This window comes from Eulemur rufifrons, chromosome 28 (assembly GCF_041146395.1).
Source record: "Eulemur rufifrons isolate Redbay chromosome 28, OSU_ERuf_1, whole genome shotgun sequence".
NCBI classification, from domain to species: Eukaryota; Metazoa; Chordata; class Mammalia; order Primates; family Lemuridae; genus Eulemur; species Eulemur rufifrons.
Genome location: NC_091010.1, coordinates 51,040,003 through 51,062,849, shown reverse-complemented (window position 1 = coordinate 51,062,849; position 22,847 = coordinate 51,040,003). Strand labels below are relative to the sequence as shown.

The 22,847-nt window shown below is 40.8% G+C and overlaps 1 protein-coding gene across 1 annotated transcript in view; it reads right to left on the bottom strand.

Moving 5' to 3' along the window:
* Positions 1–22,847, bottom strand: part of SORCS3 (sortilin related VPS10 domain containing receptor 3) — a 561,026-nt gene that overhangs the window by 174,760 nt on the left and 363,419 nt on the right. The window contains exon 5 of the mRNA XM_069459773.1: positions 21,888–21,961. Within this exon, the coding sequence (XP_069315874.1) occupies positions 21,888–21,961 (74 nt within the window). The remainder of the gene's footprint in view (positions 1–21,887; positions 21,962–22,847) is intronic.

Below are 22,847 nucleotides of genomic sequence, written 5' to 3'. Positions count from 1 at the left end.
GCTTAGCAAGAGCTCAGCTTGCCAGACCACGTTCAGGGGTCACCACCAGTGAGACACCCACCCATGCGAAGCTTTGGTTTCCTACGGCACAAATCATCCATATGTCACAGGTGAATGCTGGGCATTTGACAGCCGATGGTCAGGTCTCCCTGCTGGATTATAAGCTGTTCGAAGGAAGGGGCTGTGGCTGGTACGTACTCAGTGTCCCCACAGTGCTCCAAGGGAAAGGTGTGAACGCTCTAGTGGAAATACATTGCAAGGCCAAAACAACTTATTATCTATTTACTGGGTCTACAACTCCATCCAGAACACATAACGCAAATTCAGGGCAACAAATGCAAACAAGTGTGACTGAGACACATCACACCTTATCTCAGAAGTGGTTATATTTGAATATGTACAAAAGAGTTTTCCATGATTCAATTTGTCTTTTATTAAACAGGGACAGTAGGGCTGGGAATAGCAGGACAAATAATTAATTACTCGCAACAGCAGCAAAACAGATACGGTGCAGTCACTTTGTCTACACCTCGACTCTGGGTAAGTCCCTTTGCCTCTCTGTGCCTCAGTTTTCTTGTCTCTGGGCTCTGGATCTGTTTTCTCAAGACTCCCTTCTAATTCTAATCATCCACGTGTCTCTTAGAAACCAGAATGTCTCTTGGGTTCTCAAGGTCAATGGCTGTTCCAGAAACGACTGCTGATTTTCTGTGAGCAGCCGGAAGGAAAGGTTCTTATGTATTACACAGCCTCATAAATCATCTAGAGTCCACAGGATGTTTAATATGGAATCACTTAATTTAATAGTCATTTTGACATAAGGAATTGTTTTCTTAAAGCTAGCACTGGCTGTAAAACCTCAAGTGATATTTTATGGCTGCCATATAATAAAATCATTCGGCAATTAGTGATTAATGACATACAACAGTACATTTCTCCATGGTCACTTCCCCCAACTGCTGGTTCTTTCTGGTTACTCTCACTTCCCGGTTCAGCAGGCAAGGGGACAAGCCTCTTTATATAACCAGGGAAGATTTCGGAGCCTAAAAGACCATCACCTCCAACAAAAGGTGTGTGACGGAGCCTGACACTGAGGTGGGGCTGAATGAAAGTCCCTAAGAAGCACAATCCCTGGTGTGGAGGAAAGTCGGAAAGGAGGAAGACATGGCCGAACCACCGACAGTGGTGTTCAGCACAAAAAGGATGCAGCTTGACTTGCTGGGTTTTGTTCTTTTTCATGCTGGGGTTGGCCCTCGCTAGGGCAGGCATACAAACACTGCGAGCTTGACAGTCTTCAACACTCTTCCGCCTCTCACCCTTCTGTGCTTCCCTGCACTCTTAGCCTTGACCTCTCGAGCCTCTGAAATACCTAACACCCCCTCGCTGAGCAGGGCCTCTATGGTGGCACCCTGCCCTGGCTTACCCTCCCAAAATTAAATTTGACCACACGGCCTTCAAACTCAGAAAGACGAGCCCAGCTATTTTCCAGTTCACAAACCAGCTCCACTGTTTTCCAGTGGAAAATACAAACCCCTCTCTATAAACCTCTCTCCAGAGGGGGTGCCACCTGGATGCCCCTGGTCTAGGCATTTGCTCCTCGGCGTTGAGGTATGGGTGGCTCATGACCCACAGATGAGTGTCTCCGGGGAATTGTCTACAGCTTATGACAGCCGCCCCACTAAGGTCACACCCTTCCCTGGGGGGTGGTGCCCACATCCATGGCTGGTCGTTGTGGCGGAATAAGGACCCAGTCCCTTGGTTCGAGTCTGGCCATCTCTGAAGGGCCATCCCAGCTACACAGCTCCTGCAGGATCAGCTGCTGCAACTGCATCGCAGCCCAGCCTCTTCCTTTGCCCACACTGCGCCCCTCACCCCTCAAAGCTGGTGGTGCTCCTGAGGGCCCCCCAGGAAACCTCCTGCACACAGCTCTCTATTCCAAAGCCTATTTACCAAGGGAACACCACTTACAACGCTCACTCCACCCAAACAAGCAAACAAATAAGCAAAAAACCACTCAAGGAACTTTATTTAGTGCCTTCTTATGCTGGGGAAAATTATACCTGAGTCCGGAGCACAGCTTTCCAAGAGGTAGAATAGGATGCTGAAGTTGAGCCCCTGTGAAACATTTATTTGTAAAGTCTATAAATCTGTGGTCACCATAATTTGTGGATGTATTTCCAAATAGAACTTGAGTTTCTCTATATTACATATCCTAGCAAATAACATTCTAGGACTGCATAAGGATTTAAATTTATTTTCTATTCTTTATGATGCCCTTTTACTTTTGTTAATTGTAAAGCACATCTTCTACAATTCCCTGGCTTTCCGTCTTCTTTTTCCAGGACTCACTGCCCCCAGGAACAGCCTTTTAATTGGCCACCTGGTCTCCAGCTCTTCCTTGTGTGGTTTGCCCTTCAGTCTGCTGCAAGAATGATCTTCCCAAAGACCAGTCCTGAGCATGTTCTGCCTCCGAGCAGAATCCTTAAAAGGTGCACCATATTAACTGCAGAATCTTTAGCCTGGCATTTAAAGCCTCTAAGTTATCACTTTAATCTCCTTTTCCAGACTTATCGGCCTCTCTCCCCATAAGCGTAGAATCTGAACTTCCTGACAGACTGACCTACTAACTAACAATTTCCTAAACACAACTCATGCTTTCCTATTTTTGGAACTCTCCTCCTCTCCTTCCTGTGCCTGCAATGTCTGCCATTACCTGCCACAAGCACACACACAAGCTCCGCCTGTTGAAATCGGAACCATCTTTCAAACTCCCTCCCAAATGCCAAGTCCTTCACGAACCCTCACTGGTGCCAACTCCCCTGACACCTCTATCACACGTTGTACCTGTCCCTGGCACTGAACAATTATCCTTGGTATCAGAGCATCAGACATTCATCCATTTGTCTCAACTTTTCTTTGTCCCACTGTATCAGTTTAGCTTTTGCTATATAATAAACTACCCCAAAATTCAGCAGCTTTAAAACAACAGTTATTTATTTTGCCCACACAACTCAGGGCCAGCTGAGATTGGCTTTTCTAGATTGGGCTCAAGGGGAGGCTCTGCTTCATGCTGTGAATCCAGCATCATGTGGGTTCATTATGAGCCCTGGGGTGAGGGGCCGCAGCTTCGATGCAATGGCAAAGGCGAAAGAGGCACAACCGACCATGCAGACACCTTACAAGTTTCTGCTACTCTCACATCTGCTAAACTTGACCAAAGCAAGTCAAGTGGATGAGCCCATGTCAAGAGGCTGGGGAAGTGCACGCTACATACAGTGGAAAGACACTGCAAAGTCACATGGCAATGGGCTTGGATGTGTAATTTATCACTTTAGAGAGAGTTGGGAATTGGAACAACAAACTACACCTACTGTCCTTCCTATCCCCATGTATGTATATACTGTCCACAGAGTAGGGACTCAAAACTGCTTCCTGAATGGAAGCACATCCAGACAGACATAGATAAACTCCATAACCTCATTCATGCCGTACTGTCAATAAAAACTACAGGCATTATTTTAATAATGACTAACAACTCTACAGTATTTTATAGTTGCAAAGCATTTTAGCAATCCTTTACAGCTTTCAAAGAATACTGAAATATAGTATCTAATTTAGCAGGGAGTATACACATTTTAAGAAGATGCCTAGAGGTGGCAATGTCTTCACTGGTTGGAACAACCCTTTCACTGTGGATTGTCGAGCACGGTGGAGAAAGGAGAGAGTTTTTGATAAGAGTGAACTAGTCTGTATTACTCAAAGGGCAACACCTGGTGCCCCTCTAACTTGGCTCCCTGGTTTTCAAAATTACCTCTTAACCACCTCTTCTGGTTCTGAAAATATAATGTGCAGAGGAATTGCCAGGAGAGCTTGTTAAAATGGAGATTCCTTAAGGCCCAGGTCCAGAAATCCAGATCAAGAGTTTCTGGGTGGGGCCCCCAAAGCTGCATTTCTAACAATCCCCTCAGGTCAACCCACTGAAGGCTGTCCCTTAGCTACCAGGTGAGAAGTAAGCTTCCTTCCCTGCCAGCTGTCTGGGACATGGCCAGGATTTCCCCTCCCACCACCATCTAACACTGGAGGCCAACACCCTGCAGAAAATCAGACTCCTGGGATTAAGGGTGGGACAAACCTCTGGCACCCTCCAGTGAGCCTTCTGAATTTTACAAATGAAGACACACAAAGCCAAAGAAACCCTACGAATGCCCCAAGGCCCTGTGGCCCAGGGGCAGAAACAGAGTTAGCACCCAGAAGTCCTGGCTCCTGCTCTAATGCTCTTTCCACCACACTGCAGAGACCATGGATTTTCTCTTTGTAACCTGCTGAGTTTCTCTGAGCTCTGGAAAAATCCTAATAAATCTCACATTTAGAAAAAAGAGAGAGAGGGAGAGAGAAAAAGCAAAAGGAGGAAGGTATGTCACCCCCAGTTATGTAATGCATGCTCCAAATTTCCTCTTCCGTAACAGTAGAAAACAGTCATATAACCCATCTCCATTTGTTCTGTTTCACTGTCATGTGTTTTCATGACACTTGTTAAATGAAGATAATAATGCTAAGAATTGTGAAGCAGGATCGGATCTGTTACTTGGAGAAGTACATGGCCATCCCATTTTAAACTCTCCAGTGCTTTCGGCCCACTCCTTGGCAATTATTGCACACTTTGGTGCCTTTTATAGATCAGACTGGTTCCAGGGTCTGACCTTTTCAATGCTTCAGTCTCCTTGCATCCATCCAAAATGCTAAGTCTGCAGAGCAGGGATCCCTCAGGGGCTCCCTCTCTCTCTGCCTCCATTGTGCACAGTTCTGCCCAAATTACTTGACAGCTCTCTTCAACATCGTTAGGGGAAAAGGTTGGAGGATGTCTGAATATGGCACGCTGGCCAGCAGGGAGATGAGAGGAATGGGACAAGCCCCTAATCCATCATCCAGGCTGTCTCTTCAAAGAGCAGGTGCGGGTGAGATGCCTAAAAGGGGAGGATGTGTCCTGATTTGGGGAGAGTTGAGGAAAAGAGCCATGGATTCCTGAATAAGAAGTTTGTCCCTGATTGTATTGGTAAGTTAGGGGGATCATGGTGGTGAATATGCCAGCTGCTAGATTCAAGAAATACATAAACATGTATAGAGGAGGAAAACCACTGTCTTTGAAAAGCAATTACTGATAGCTGAAAAAGCCTAACGGCCTGTTTTCCCACTGGGGACAAAAGCAGCTAGGGTGTGACTGAATGATCCTCAGTGACATTTGCCAACAAGTAAATGAAACGGTCTATTTCTTCTAATCCAACCACCATAGCCTTTCATCCTCTCTCACACCTGGCTCTATGAATTAGCACCAAATTTGCCAAAACCACGTCTGTGTGAGTGTGGTCATTATCTTCTCAGCAAAACACAGTGAACCCAGTGATACTGCCGTGGGTCACTGGGTGGCATCCTCACTAACACGATGGTGAAGGTAGTTTGGCAAAGACTATAACCATTCAAGCAGTGTCTACACTATGGAATTAGACATTTCAGTGTTGTTTAAGCACAAAGACAACCTGGAGACTGTCATACCCTATAAGTGGCTTGTATAAAATGAAAAGAAAGACCAGTCTAGGTCAATGATATTCTAAATATTTTCATTTGTTTCTTTAGTAAATGGTCCCTGTCTTTTTTTAAAAAAAAATCTGATGCAGAAGCCTAATCTATAAAACTAATTAAGAATCAAAGCAGTTCTGGCTGGAGCAAAAATGGGGGGTGGGTAAGAACCTAATCACTACACATCCCACAGGCTTCTCTGTGCCTCATATAGTCCTTGGGGCAATTTATGAGATGACCCATAAAGCTTCCAAGAGCACTCCTGGAGAAATCGCTATACCTTATGATCTCTCAGGATTCTTTTCACTCTAACTTTTCTACAATTATTTAGCATAAGTGAAGAGTATATCAATTCAGTGGAATATTCTGACACCATCAAAATGATCTTTATGAATATGTGTATGAACACGTACAGAAAATGTTCTAGGTTAGGTGTTAGTTTTAAAAAAACAAAATATGCACATAATGTAACTATAATTTTGTAGTAAACTATGTTTATGTATACAAAATTTAGAGGAGGGCATAAAAGAATAAAAAGCATTGTGTTGCCTGGGCACAGTGGCTCACACCTGTCATCCCAGCACTTTGAGAGGCTGAGGTGGGAAGATCCCGTAAGGCCAGGAGTTCAAGACCAGCCTGGGCATAGTGAGACCTCCACCTCTACAAAATTTTTTTTTAATTATCTGAGCCTGGTAGTGTACATCTGTAGTCCTAGTAGTCCTCAGAACTCAGGAAGCTGAAGCAGGAGGACTGCTTGAGCCCAAGAGTTTGAGGCTGGACCACTGCACTCCAGCCTGGGTGAGACAGCAAGACCCTGTCTCTAAAAAAATGAGTATTATGTTAAAATGATTATCTTCAGTTTAATAAAAAATATTTAATGCTATTATATCAGTTAAAGTAAACCAAAATGTATTGTTTCAGAAAACATATATTAGATACGTATGTGGTTTTTGGGTTCTTTTTTTTTTTTTTTTTTTTTTTTTTTAGAGACAGGGTCTCACTGTGTCACCCAGGCTGGAGTGCAATGGTATAATCCTAGCTCACTGCAGTCTCAAACTCCTGGGCTCAAGCAATCTTTTCACCTCAGCTTTGTCAGTATATAGGACTACAGGTGTGCACCACCACACCTGGCTAATCTTTTAATATTTTGTAGAGACATGGTTTTGCTATGTTTCCCAGGCTGGTCTCAAACTCCTGACCTCGAGTGATCCTCCCACCTCCGCTTCCCAAAGTGCTGGGATTAGAGGCGTGAGCCACCATTCCCAGCCAGGTACGTACTTTTAAAGTCTACAATTGTATAATTTTTCTTTGGAGCATGAAACTTGAGATCAGGATGCTTTAGAAGATTTGCATCTGTCATGAGAAAAGTCAGTAGCTCATCTATTGACAGGCGGTTGCACAGAAATGCACTTGAGCATCTCAAGAAAGTGCCAAATGTTAATAAATCTTCATAAAACACAACTATCATGCCATTCCCTTGCACAGAAGATGAATGTTCTCCATTACCCAGAGAGACAAGACCAAACCACTTACCTGTCATTTGAGGCATTTCACAATCTGAATCTGGTCTACATCCCTAGCTTTATTTCTCACTGCCCCTCTACGCAAACTCTATTTTTCTAATACAGTGGCTCAGGAGCAGTGGGGAGGGGGCAGATATTTTGCATCTCAGAGAACATTTGGTGATATCTGGAGATGCTCTGGAGGTGTCATAACTGGAGGGGTACAGCAGGCACTTATTAGGTAGAGACCAGAGATCTGGTAAACATTGTACCATGCCCAGGACAATGATCCAGTCCAAAATATCAAAAGTGTGCAGGTTGAAAACTCCTATTCTAGTGGACCTACTGACTACTCTCCAGACATGCCATGACCCCCGCTTTGTCCCAATTATTCTCCCTTCCCAGAAGGACTTGGCTCCCTTTCTTACTTGGCTCCCTTTCTTACTTGCCACTTCAAACCAATCTTCAAGATTCATCAATCCCATTTCCTACAAGATCCCTTCACTGGGAACTCCAGGCTGGTGTGAGCCCTTCATCCTCTGAGCAATCATAATGCTTTCTCCGTGATGCCTTTGGTGCTTCCCCTGTCTTGCCATGGTCCTTGGGCAATCTACAAGAATTCATCTCAACATCTGCATCACATCTGCTAAAGCACACAGGATCTGATACAACACAATCTTTAGTTTAGGGTCTTTTGAATTTTATTTAATTTTATTAACAACGAGCCAGAAGTGATTTTCTCAAAAAATAATAGTTTTAACAAGTATATTAATAAGCCATATGCTGACTGCTGGAAAAACAAGTCAGAAATACAAACTCTGACTATTACACAATGGGATTTGAACGCTGAAAAAAAATATGCAGATGTACCCTAACTTGCTTATTTCAATGTGATTCTAGGTGCCATATGCTACCAAATTAATGAGGATAGTCATTTCTTCCAATTATCCTCTCATAGTGAAGTTGTTTTATTATTAATTTTATAGCTAGTATTTATTAAGCAGTTACTGTGTGCCAGGCTCAAAAGACTGACATTCATCCAGAAGGCAAAGGCAGGAGGTACCAGCTGGTGTCCCTTCTGACTGGTGGAGCACTGGTCACAGACCTTAAGTGAACTTCCCAGTCACACAGCTATTAAGAGCAAAATTCTCCTTCCTATTTAGATCCCAAATATACCCACAGATATTTATTTATTTATCCCTAGTCACATCACACTCTCCTAATCACTTAAAGTTTAAAAACATATTTTCTTTATAGTATAAACCATGTTAGTGCACTCAGATACAACTCAAGATTACCCAGTTCTGGCATGCCAATCTGAACAGAGATGCTGTGTGCAAAATATCTTTACTCATGATAGCATCAAAAGTGAAAATTCCTAGGAATAACATTAATTAAAAATATGTAGGGCCAATATAAAGAAAACATCACAACTTTACTGAGGAACACACAGAGATGGAATAAAAAGAGAAACAAACCAGGTGGCCAGAAATGAAAACTGGAAATTGGAAAAAGATTCAGTTCTCTTCAAATGACTTTATAGCTTTGCTGCAGTTCTAATCAATAGTCTAATTAGTTGCTTTATAAAGGGGAAGTGGGATATTTTGAAACATGACGAGGTGATTCGAAATTCATTTGGATGAATCAGTAAGTGAGATGAGCGAAGAATATTTTGAAAAAAAAAGAAGGGTTCTATTTTTGTTTTGTTTTGTTTTGTTATGTTTTACAGGAGAGGAGACTTGCCCAGTGAGACACTATGTTGTGTTACAAACAATAATTAAATACAGTGTGGTCTGGCCACAGGGCACAAAAGACTGACCAATACAGTAAAATGAAAGCTGACAAATGCCACCAACCCCAAGGCTCCCTAAACTCTAACCAGAGTTTCCCCTGTAGGAAGTCATCAGAGGAAACAGTCCAAAATATGGGCGCAGAATTAACTGCACGTATAGTAATAACATTCACAGGGTGTCGGGCAGGTGGGAAGCGGAGAAGGAGATGGGTACATTCACACCTAATGGGTGCTGTGCGTACCGTCTGGGGGATGGGCACGCTTGAAGCTCTGACTTAGGTGGGGCAAAGGTATATATGTAACCTAAACATTTGTACCCCTGTAATATGCTGAAATAAGAAAAAAAAATAAAAATAAATTTAGTCTTAAAAAGTGAAAAAGAAAGATGTTCACTACACTTTAAGAAACAAAAATCCTACAAATCTTAAAAATATCCATCAGTATAGAAAATTAATATTAAATTACTAAAGTGATTAAATTGTTACATGGTCACAGGTTGAAATTTCTGAAGCATAATGTAGGAGGATGTGAAGTATTTTTATGTCTTACAGATATTATCTAATATCTAATATATATTATATGTACTATTTAATAAAGCAGCATTACAAATAAAAAATCAATTAATTTATGTGACCACAATTTAAGGGTGTTAGCTAAACATAAAGTAAAAGAAGACATTATAATGGGAAAAATAAAAAGATTTGATAACATTAATTTTTTAAGTAAAAAGCATGGTAAAAATCACAATGCAATTAGAAGCCAAAGAATAAACTTAGTACAATATTGAAACAAAATGAGAGACCATATGAAGACCTTATAAAAAAGAAGAAACAAAAACAGATGGCCACATAAAAGAAACACAATGGTTAATAAATATATGAAAACATGTTTAAACTCACTGGTCTGATAAGAAATGCAAATTAAAACAAGGAAAACTCATTTTTGCATATTAAAGTAGATTACTTTTTTAAATTAAAGTTTTATGAGGTATAGTGAAATGGTGTTTTAGTTGGAGTAGAAACTGGCATAAACTTTCTGGATTTGGCATGACAATATTTATGTATATATTGTTTTGATAGCCTATCCTTAAAAATTATAGTAATCAGAACTTGAACAAATAATTACTTAAAGGTTTTCAAAACAAAATTACAATGCTTTCTTTAATAGTAAAATTTTAGAAGCAAGATCAATATCAAACAACAAAAGAATGATTAAATTATTATATATGTGCCAATTAGAATACAATGCAAGTAATATAAGTTTTAAACTATGTTTAGAAAGAACAGAGGATGGTACAAGAAAATGTTCAATTTCATTTTGAAAAGATAATAAAATTTCATAAACAACATGATCTTAATTGTGATTAAAAACATGAATATATGTTTAAAATTATACTATATTATAATAAGGAAAAAAGTCTATGAAGAAGAACTTGATGTTTTTTTTTTTTTTTTTGAGACAGAGTCTCGCTCTATTGCCCAGGCTAGAGTGCCGTGGTGTCAGCCTCGCTCACAGCAACCTCACACTCCTGGGCTCAAGCCATCCTCCTGCCTCAGCCTCCCGAGTAGCTGGGACTACAGGCATGCGCCACCATGCCCGGCTAATTTTTTTTATATATATTTTTAGCTGTCCAAATCATTTCTTTCTATTTTTTAGTAGAGACGGGGTCTCATTCTTGCTCAGGTTGGTCTCGAACTCCTGACCTCGAGTGATCCTCCCGCCTCGGCCTCCCAGAGTGCTAGGATTACAGGCGTGAGCCACTGTGCCCGGCCTTGATTTTTTAAAGAGGTATTTTCTGGGCAGTGAAATTATAGGTATTTGATTTCTTTTTATTTTCCTGCCTTTCCTTGAATGTCTACAGCAAAGCTGTATTGTGTCTACAACCAGAAAAAAAAAATGGCTAATGTGCATTTGTGTTTTTTAAAAAATATATTTATAGTTCTGGCATTGCCTTTCTATTCGCCCACAAGTGTTAGCCATTTCTGTTCCAGGACTCTTCCTGGTGGAAGGTTCTCTAGAAAGTTTGCATTCTTTCCCAAGTTCTTGCCTGTTTTACATCCTGCTGTGGACTGATTTGTGTCTCCCCAAAATAAATATGTTGAAGCGCTAACCCCCAAATTGATGGTATTTGGAGACAGGGCCTTTGGGAGGTGATTAGGTTTAGGTAAGGGTGGGGCCCTCATGATGGAATTAGTGTCCTTTGAAGAAGAGACACCAGAGATCTTGCTCTCTCTCTCTCTCCACCATGTGAGGATACATCCACAAGGCAGCCAGCCCTCTGCAACCTGGCCCTCCCCAGAAACCCTGATCTCAGACTTCCAGCCTCCAGAAGTGTGAGAAAATTGACTGTTGTTGCTTAAGCCACCCAGTCTGCAGCATTTTGTTATGGCAGCTGAAGCAGAATGCACAGTCTGAGACCAAGCTGGAGCAGAACAATCTCAGATTTTCTCAGTGGGAAAAAGGGTAGTTCCTCCTGCCTGCAACTGGTATCCAACCTGCATTTTAAACAGCCTCCAGTCCTTCAGTTTGGTACTCTCTCCTTGGGCTGCTAAGCTCAACATCTCCCTCTAGGCCTCTCCCTGGTCCTCTAAAGCTCATATTCCCTACTCATGGTACTACTGAACAGCTCGTCACCATCGAAGGATTCCCCTCTCCCTGCTTCTTCACGTAACATACAAGTTTCAATAGGCAATTTGCGTTCTGGGAAGATGATTTCTCAAATCATCTTGTGGGTCAGCTCTCTATGTGGGTCCTTCCTGGCCCCCGCCCCCATAGGACAACAAGAGGCTCACATCTGGGCCATGTGAGAACAACCATATTGGCTCCCCTCGGCAAGTTTATCATCAGTGAGTGAGACTAAAGTGAGATCTCACTGTCTTTGAGCAGAATGAATATTTTGCATGCTCTTTGTATAATCACATAGGTGTAATAAGTATCTGGAAGCCATGTGTCTCTAACTCCAGAGTCAGTGGCCCCAAAGCTAGGGAAAGAGAAGGGAGGGATGTTTCCATTTGCATTATGGAATTTTTCCTACACTGGATTTGGTGAGTGGATGTGGATCTCTTTGAATTCCATGTTTAACATACCCAAATCTTTTCAGATTTCCCAAGACCTGGTCAAATATGACCCCACATCTTCATAGAAAATAAGTTATTAGGCATAATATGTCTACATATGTCTTCTATTTCCCCTACCTCAGAATTCACATGTACTAAGTAGGCATGATCAGCACAATTTCAGGATATTCCCTCCAAAGAGTTGAGCATTCTGTCTTCCTCAGTGCAATGGCTGACTAACATGTGTACCTTTTGAACACTGCATTTTTTTCCAGAAATGACGAACACTGCATTTTGTTCTTAGCATTTGAACAGCTCTTGCACAGCCAAGATGCGACCAGACCTATAGCACGGGCAGCCCCCATCAACAAACTAGACACCGGTTTCTGCTTGCAGGCTGAGCTTTCACATGTCCCCTCCTGACCTTGCATGTATTATTTTGAATGTAATGTATTTTTAAATTGCTACACCATTTTAAAAATGTAAAGGAGAGTTGAATTAAATATTATTTGTGGCACGTGCTGGTTTGCAAAGGGCCTTTACATCTGATCCCTTATATCAGGTCGATGCCTAAATCCCATTACTTGAGATCGCAAATGACTATGTTTGCAAAATTGTAGATGCACATTTAGAGGCAGCTTCAAAAATTCAGCCCTTAATGTTAACTTTGTTTGAAGAGATCTTGATTTTCCAGGAAACAATCTCAAGCCATTCTGCCTGTTCCTTAACTCTGCCTCTGTTGTGGATAATGTATCAATAGCCTAAAAATGACTCGGCAGTTGCTTCTTCAGGAACCATAGTCTAAGGTCCAAATGAGTTCCTAGCTAAATAGAAGAGTCCATTTTTGAAGCAAAACAAAGGGTACATTCCAGAAAAGGTAAGATCTAAAGAGCTCGAATTCAGGTAAGTGGCGCAAGAATATTCACCCCAGTCACATTATTTCAAGGTAACCATTCCTCATTTTCACCACTTGCTTCTCTGCCCTACATACTCCACACACACAGCTGCTGCCAGGCTGAGACGGATGTCTGGGACCCAGAAAACACAAGAGTCTTATGCCTTACCTGAAACTGGTACTTCTCTGAACAGGCATGTGCACATGTGGCTCATGTGTGTACATACACATTCACCATCAGTAATATTCTCAGAAAGTACAATCCTGCCATCAAAATGTAAAATAAAATAAAATAAAATGAATCTAGGAAACCTCACTGTACTAAGTAAGCCTCACTCGGGCTGAGCATAGGACTCTGAGGCTTGTTAGTCAACCATCAATCCCCACAGTGTCTGACCATCAGGTGGCCCCAAGATCAAACATGGTGATATTTCTCTACTGTAAAGGAAGACCCAAACTATGGGGAAAATGCAACATCTGAGGCTACTACCAATGAAGAGGAAGCTTATGAAGTGGTCCAAGACAGAAGTAGTTGCATGTAGACAGAAGTAGAACCTTATGTTCTAAAATAAACAGGTAAAATGTAAGGTTCAGAGAGAAGTGTACTGGTTACCTATTACCGTGTAATAAATCTTAGGAGCTAAAAACAACAAATATGTATTATCTCACTGTTTCTGTTGGGGGGAATCTGGGAATGACTCAACTGGGTGCCTCTGCCCTGGGTCTCTTGTAAGGTGTTTGCCAGGGCTGCAGTCTCATACAAAGGCTTGACTGGAGAAGGATCTGCTTTCGAGCCCACTCCCACCACTGTGGGCAGGATTCAGTTCCTCATTGGAACTAAGCCATTGGACAAAGGTCTTTAGTTCCTTACTGGCATTTGGCTGGAGATCCCCCTCGGGGCCTCTCAATAGGGCAGCTCACAGCCTGGCAACTTGCTTTGAGCTAGCAAGCAAGAGAATACACCCAAGATGAAAACTTCCTGTAACCTAATTTCCAACGTAAAATCTCATCACCTCTGCCACATCCTATTCACTATCAGCAATTCATTAAATCCAGCCTGCCTTCCAGGCAGAGGTCTGCACAAGGGCATAATTTCCCAGAGGCAGAGATTACTGGGGGCCATCTGAGAGGCTGCCTACACGGGAGAAAGTAAATACTAACTGGCAGATATGGCCATATGTTACAGGTGAGAATATACAATAGCACACAATTTTGGTAATGTTTGGAATGACAAGCTTTAAGATGTTCAAAATGTATATATTTTGATGTAATGATTCCTCTTCTAGTAGTGATGAAACCAAAAATATTAAATATTATCACCAATTCCCCCTGCTCTGTGTTCTAAGGAATGTCCATTTAAGGAACACACATTGATTTTCTGGGAGTAGGGTGAGGATGACAGATGGAGGGTAGAGGAGAGAGGGTAGATGATTCTATATAAGAAAAGCTATGGTACTCTGGAGGAAGGATGTCAGTGTAGCAGAGCTCTGGAAGGGGATGGACAGTGGATAATAAACCTCTGTGACAAAACAGTTTTAGAGCACATGAAAAGGGAAGGAGGAGTTGAGAAAGTAATTCCCATGACAACCAGGACTTTGGAGAGACAGATGTGGACAGAGGAGTTTCAGGAAGGCTTGGTGTATGTTTTGTGATGTAATGCTTCTTTGCACCCCCTTCAAGACAACCGCTTCAGTAAAAGCCTACATTGCTCTGAAATGCTTTTAGTGTTGAATTGAATTTGAGTCATACCATTGATATGTGACACTCTAGTAAGACTAGGAAAAATGCAATCCATTTTATTTTTTGGTGGGGGGAGCTACCTAGAACACTCGTCCAAGAAAACAATCCTAGATATTAAAGAACTATGCATAAAAATACCAATAAAACCATTATTTATGACAATGAAAAATGTGAAAAATTTCAGTGTCCAATAAAAACAAAACAGTAATAAAGTATGTATCTTTGCACAATGAAATGTTGCATAATTAAAAATGATGGTTATAAAGATTTATAATGGCATAAAAATTGTTAGAATAGGACATTAACAGGAGAAAAGCAGATTATACAAATTCACATGTATGTGCTTAGGCTAGCTATAAAAGAACATATGCACACAAAATGAGACTGAGAAAAATAAAAACATGAATGATTGGAAAGAGTGTAATGAAATGACTTTTAGTCTGTCCTCTTTTTCTGTATCATCCCCTTCTCTTTTAAAAGACACTTTCCTAGTACACCCTGTCTACACACACCAGGAGGGACATGCTTTGCTTTTCCATTCTTCCTACCCTCCCTCGTGGCCTTTCTGAAAGAGCAGATGAGAAGCTGCTGGCATGGCTATCACCAGGAATCTACAGTGTGTGGGCTGACTTTAATAAGGTCAGTAGAAACCTGCAGCCCTCTCCCTGCCTGGCCCTACACATCCACCTCTTTTCAGCCTGAAGCAGCATCACAGCAGGAAGCACCATCTTCAAGATAACTTGTCCCTACATCCCCTACCAGTCTGATCTAGAACTTCAATACACCTGTTGACTTCTCAAAGGGTAGTTCTAACTCTCCCCAGTCATGCTATAATGCAAATACTTCTGAAAAGAGGTAACAGTTGAGAGGAATGAAAAAAAAAAAAAAAACAACCAAACAAAAAACAGAACCTACTCTTTCAGGAGAGAGAATAATTAAGGAGGAAAGGGGAAAAATTAGTAAAGAGGAGGCACTGGAGACATTCTTTCCCTTTTCATGATATCATACAAGTGAATGTCATCAGAGACCAGAGGCACTTAGAGGTCAGTTGAGTTACACAGGAAGTTCAGGACAGCCTAGTATGCCTGTGACCTCATTGAAAAAGATGCCCAAAGAGGGCGAATATTTAGGGAGAGTGTGGGACCACAGGGGCAAAGCTGTGAACCACAACAAGTATTCACATTGGATGTGCAAAGGAAACAATCTTCCCGCAGCAGAATGAGCCTGCCCGGTAAATATCTCCAGAGGGAAGAGTGAAAATACCATTCATTTGCAGCTCAGTAGGACATAAAAAAAAAAAAAAACACAGAAAAAACTTTTTCCCCATGACAACAACTCTGCCCAAGCAGAGCCTAAGAAGAAAAGAATGAAGAGAATATGTTAAGGAAAATTATTGCATTTGTGTGCTCTCCCTGCAAATTATAATTTCTGAAGCAGTTGGGGTAATGAACAGGGAGAATTAGACAGGCCTGGTGACCCCCTGGTGACCAGGTATCAAGCAAGTGAAAGGGTTGTAAAGAAGGAACATTCATGTCAGTTATGTTTTTTCTTGAGGCATGAGATTGATGGTTATATCACTCTACAGTATAAGATTCCTAGGTGACCTCTTTTGATGGGGTTAGAATAAACCCCAATAATTTTGGAATCCATAAAAAAATTTATCTCTTGATGAAACTGTTATTACTAATGCTAATGAATAGTATGCTCCTGGCCCTGCCAAACCCACAAACACAGTGGAGCACTAATGAAGAAACCAATAATAATGATAGCCCCTAACAGTTCTCTGTGCACACCCACAACCATTACAACAATTGTCACCCTAGATGAGAGAGCAGCAGATAGGAGATACACATGGGATCTGTCCTTCTTCCTGCACCCTTGGCAGAAATCACTCCTGCACACAGTATTCCTCCGTGTGAATCCCCCCAATATGCTGCTATTAAAGTAGCATGGGAGAAGAAACCTGACACTTGTGAAGTGTGAATCTATTTGCAAATTTCCAAATTATAAATAACAACAGTTGGGCATTATCTGTTTGAGAAGAGTGAGAATGTGGCCTCAGTCTCTTCTGGCTTGTAAGGTCTCAGTTGAGAAGTCTGCAGTTAGCCTGATGGGTTTTCCTTTGTAGGTTACCTGCTTCTTTTGCCCTACAACTTATAGGAGGGCCTCTGTCATGTTTATTATGGTCAGTCTGATGACTGTGTCATGGTAACTTTCTATTTGCAATGAATCTCCCAGCAGTCCTTTGAGCTTCTCATACCTGGATATCTAGATTTCTAGCAAGGCCAGGGAAATTTTCCTCCATTATATCCTCAAATAGTTTATCCAACCCTTGTATATTTTCTTCGTTACCCTCAGGGATGCCTATAATCCTCATGTTAGGCCTCTTCACATAATCCCACATTTCTTGTAGGCTTTGCTCTTTTCTCTTATTTCTCTGCTCTATCTCTGTGACTGACTTGTTTAATTGAAAGGTGTTATATTCAAACTCTGAGATTCTTTCTTTGGTTTGATCCACCCTATCCTTGAGGCTTTCCATTGTGTTTTGTAATTCCTTGAATAAATTCTTCATTTCCAGAAGTTCTGTTTGATTTTTCTTTAATATTTCAATTGCTTTAGTGAATTTTTCTTCCAAATCCTGGATATTTTTTGTGATTTCTTTGTGTTGGGTATCCATTTTTTTCTTGGATATCATTGAGTTTTCTTATAATCCATGTTTGAAATTCTTCTTCTCTCATTTCAGGGTTCTGAATTTGGCTGACATTCATTGCTAGAGAGCTAGTGTTCCCATTTGGGGGTGTCCTTTCAGTTTGATTTTTCATGCTTCCAGAGTTCTTTCACTGATTCCTTCCCATCTGGAGCAGCTGTTGCTTCTTACTTTTAGATTTTTGTTTACATAATGACACGCCCAGTTTAGTCTCTGAGCCAGTAGGTGGTGATTGTGGGTGAGATTTGACCACACCCTGTATGATGAGTCAGTAAATGTGTAAAAGGGCATGCAAATTGACCTCCCTGTCAGTAGGCACTTGCTGGGAAGAGCCAGCTGAAATGTTGTTTTTGGGTCCTGTAACCAGCTCTTATTCCTCTGGAGAGGCACTGTAGTATAGCAAAAGCAATCTTAAGCAAACAGAACCAGCTGGGAGGCATCAATTTACCAGACTTCAAGCTATACTACAAGGCTATAGTAACTAAAACAGCACGGTACAGGCACAAGAACAGAGACATACACTAATGGAACAGAAATGAGAACCCAGATATAAAACCATCCTCATACAGCCATCTAACCTTTCACAAAGCAGACAAAAACATACACTGGGAAAAGAATCCTTATTCAATAAATGGTGCTGGGAAAATTAAATAGCCACATGTAGAAGACTGAAACAGAATCTGCACCTCTCACCTCTCATAAAAATCAACTCATGGTGGATAACAGACTTAAACCTAAGGCATGAAACTATAAGAATTCTAGAAGAAAATGTTGGAAAAATTCTTATAGACATTGGCCTAAGAAATTAATTTATGAAGAAGACCCCAAAGGCAATCACAGCAACAATAAAAATAAATAAATGGGACCTGATCAAATTAAAAGCTTCTGTACAGCCAAGAAAACTATCATGAGAGCAAACAGATAACCTATGGAATGGGAGAAAATATTTGCATGCTACACATCCAATAAAGGGATGATAACTAGAATCTATATAGAAATCAGCAAGAAAAAAATCAAACAACCCCAAAAAAAAGTGGGCAAAGTGCATAAACAGAAACTTTTCAAAAGAAGATAGTCTAATGGCCAAGAAACATGAAAAAATGCTCAACATGTCTAATCATCAGGGAAACGCAAATTGAAACCACAATGAGATATCACTTAACTCCTGTGAGAATAGCTTTTATCAAAAAGTCCCAAAACAACAAATGTTGGCATGGATGCGGAGAGATAGGAATACTCATACACTGCTGGTGGGACTGCAAACTAGTATAACCTCTGTGGAAAGCAATATGGAGATACCTCAAAGAGCTACAAGTAGAACTACCATTCAATCTAGCAATCCCAATTACTGGGCATCTACCCAAGGAAAAAAAGACATTCTATGAAAAAGATATCTGCACTTGAATGTTTATAGCAGCACAATTTACAATTGCAAAGACAAGGAAACAATCCCAGTGCCCATCAATACATGAGTAGATTAATAAAATGTGCTATATGTATACCATGGAGTTCTACTCAGCCACAAAAAACAATGGTGATCTAGCACCTCTTGTATTATCCTGGATAGAGCTGGAACCCATTCCACTAAGTCAAGTATCACAAGAATGGAAAACCAAGCACCACGACATGTACTCACCATCAAATTGGTATTGACTGATCAACACTTATGTGCACATATAGTAATAACATTCATCAGGTGTCGGGCAGGTGGGAGGGGGGAGGAGGGGATGGGTATATTTACACCTAATGGGCGCTGTGTGCACCATCTGGGGGATGGACACCCTTGAAGCTCTGACTCGGGCGGCGCAAAGGCAAAATATGTAACCTAAACATTTATACCCCTGTAATATGCTAAAATTAATAAAAAATAAAAAGAAACAGTTGAACTATATTTCTACTGAATCACATGTTCACTCTATTTGCCCACATACCACCAGTTAAGTTCTTTTTAACGTCATCTCTCATTTCAATGTCTTATTTTTGGCATGCCTGCTTTCCCCACGATGTTCCCCCACCATCTTCAATACCACTTCCTTCTACCCCCTCTCTCCCAAACAAGTGGTTTTGGAGCATTTTTTGGTTTTATTTCATTTTGTTTTTTATCATTTCTTAAAAATTATAACTCAACAAAGGGTTGAGAACAATAACATTAGGCTAAGATGTGGATTCTTGGAAGTAAATTAGATGCATTTAGCTGTTATCCCAGGCCTGTGGGCATGCAGCCTCACTCTCTATGGGATTCACATTTGTGCACCAGCAAAATGACAAATCACTTATGTGTGCTATTCTTGAGGACTGTTAAAAACAAAGTACTTGAAGACTTATAATTTACAAGTTGTAAATCTGCAATGGAGAAGTGAAACTGCCAAATGTCCACTTGATCGCATCTGGTCCTTTCAACAACTTTATGCAATTGACAAGAAAATATTGTTCCCATTCATTACATGGATGAGGAGACCACAGGTTGAAGAGGCCCCATTTCAGCCAGAGTTTGCTCTATACCCAGAGCAATGCACATTTTGTCTTTTCTCAAGGAGGTAACAAGTTAATATTTCCACCCCTAACCTATACGAGTCATATCTCTTCAATAAAGTGGTTTAGAGCTTTAGATAACCTTGAATTCTGTCTTTGGGGAGAAAAAAAGGTCTATGTAAAATGAGCTCTTCCTCTGTGACTCCTATGGCATCTAAAAGAATAATCACAGCAATTATACATCAGAAATGGAGAAGTGATAATTACAAAACCAGAATATTCAGCTACCACTTGGCTAGCCAGCACGGGCACTAACTTTTATATTTCCCCATGGGGCATACATGAAAGAAGCACAGAGTGGAGCAGAGACGAAACACAATTATCAGGACCTGGGGATTTATACTTTCTGCTATACAAAGGGAGGGGGAGGGATAGCAGCTGGAACCTTCTCGTCTTGCTCTTTGCAAAAGATAGGAAACTGCTGTCCCCCATCCACTTAATTTAATTTCTTTCAGAAATGATGACAAGGCTCATCCCGCCTGCCGCGCTCTCCTTCTTTATCAACTTGACTTCCTAGTTGGCTGACTGCCTTACCATCTCAAGAGTGTGTTCCAGAAACAGCAGAGGGTTTTTTTTCCTTTTCTTTTTTGAGGGACTTCTGAGTGATGGCACACTAAGAAATTGGCCCATGTCAGCTGAGCAAAGGCTGTAGTTACATAGCTGGAATGTCAGAGAAACAAATGTGTCCTTTTTCTGCCTTAGTCTATTGAAAAATCTCGATAGTTCCAACACAGACCAAGTAATAGTTATAATAATAGTTACAGATGAAATAGTAGTTGGTGTGTAAGGGACAAGAATATTGGGAATAGTCCAGTGTTGAATGGAGAGCAATACACCATGCTCTCTTTTCTCTCCTGGCTACTCTGAACTCTGTACAACAAAACACAGTTGACTTTCACAGTATGCTCAAGCAATCATCAGTTTTGATTGTGGACATAGTTTTGCGGGTGCAGAGGGGACCACTTGAAGCCATTGCATCCATGCATATAAGGTACTTGTCACCATCACCCCAACACACACACACACACACACACACACACACGTTATGTAAGGCACAAATGGCTATCACATGAATTTTTAAGGCAATTGAAATAAGGTTTTAAAAAGAGACATGGAGTAGGTACTACTTTCAAATATTTTGTTTCTATTTTTCGAATTAAGAATACTATTAATATATATACTTTGGTGTATGCTTCTTAATCTTTATTTCTTTGGCCATCACCTCTGCTGAAATGAAAATAAAAAACAAGTATTTTCATGTTATAGCAGAGAAATGTAAAAGGGAAATTTATATTGAAATTTTTATAACCAAGGTAAAAATAGTATGCATGTATAAAGGAACAATAATCAATAAAACACTTTCTAATTAGGAGAAAGGGCTAATTTTCCATCTGAAATATGTATCACTCTTTTTTTTCAAAATTTATTTGGACACTGGTTTTTCAAAATATGCACCACAGAGGTAGTTCTGAAGGATTTATCAGGTGTGATATGAGAAAAGAATCCTGTGCTGAGATAAGTCTGGGAATCAGAGACTTAAAGTTTGGCAGACTTCTTCCCTCAGAGCTTCTCCAGAGTCTCTGATGTCCTAAGGTGAATCCTAAGTCTCCAGCTGTGGAGCTGGACAATCATTACCTGAATTTATTTGAGCACAGCAACTCTTATGAAAGAAGCAGCATTTTGTGGAACTATTGTTCTTCAGGGTACATTTTGGGAAATACTGTTTTTTAAAATACATATATAAAATATATCTTTTTCTAAAAAGAGGGGAGGTCAGTATGTAGCTAAGAGCACTGGTCATGAACCTTCTCACAGAGCTCTCTAGCCCAGCACCTCTCTAACTTCCATGTGCACATGAATCACCAAGGGATCATGTTCAATGCAAATTCCTATTCCACAGGTCTTGATGGGTCCAGAGATTCTGCATTTCTAACAAGTTCCCAGGTGATGCTGATGCTGCTGTTCCACGGACCAGCAAGGGGATAGAGCACATTTGTCTTCAAGTGCTGAAGGTGTCCAGCATTGTCCAGAGTGCTATGCTATCTGATAATTCTTTATCCAAGAGGGTTATGAGTGCACAGATGGGACTTACCAATAAAACCTGTTGGGTGTGATTCGTTCATGCATCAGTTGCCACCGTCTTCCAAAGTCCATGGAGCTGTAGAGCTGCAAAAGAAGGAAGTGAGGAGAACATAAGTCTCAAGAACCACCTCTGAACATGAATATTGGTATCCTCCCCCAGACCTCCACATGCCAACACCAGAGTGCCTTTCACACCCATGTGGGCATCCATTTTATCCAGATAAAAATATAGTAATATGACTGTGCCACCAAGTAGATAAGGTACTTGTCACCTATCTACTTAATACATATCCAATCAACTAGTATTTTTGAACTCAGTATAAATCCACTTCCAACGGCCACCCTTGTCTTCTCCTTTAGGGTTAAATCTTTTAGTAAAATTGTTTTCTTTTTTCTTCAAATTCCAGGTAGTCTCTAGTTACAATTAAAACAATTCAACAATTCTTATTTTAAAAGAGTTTATTGAACAACTCTTACATGTAAGGCACTCTGAGGGCCATGAACACAAGGGGGAGGCGGATTCTGTGCTCCCGGGGAAAATGGACATACACATAAAAACACTCATCAGCTAATACACGAGCCAATATTACATGCAAAATATTGTGCTCTTTCCTTTGATCTCATATTGCTCCTGTATATTAATATCATCCAAATGAAATGGAGCTCTCCGATGCCACCAAAGATACCAGACTCATTTATACTCCCGTGTCTTTGTAAGATGGCAAGAATATGCCACTCTTATGCCTACATCAAGTTTACCCATCCATGAAGGGCCAGCACAAACGCAGCTTCCTCCACAAAGCCTTTTCTGACCACTGCAGCCCATTCATCTTTCTTCCTTCTCATCGCTTGTTTCCACTGAGCACTTATGATGGGGTAGTAAGTGGTTATGTATTTCAGATTTGCCTGTGTTATTTAGTTGTGTTTATATTCGTTGAATACATATAAAGTGTCCATTAACTATCTGTTG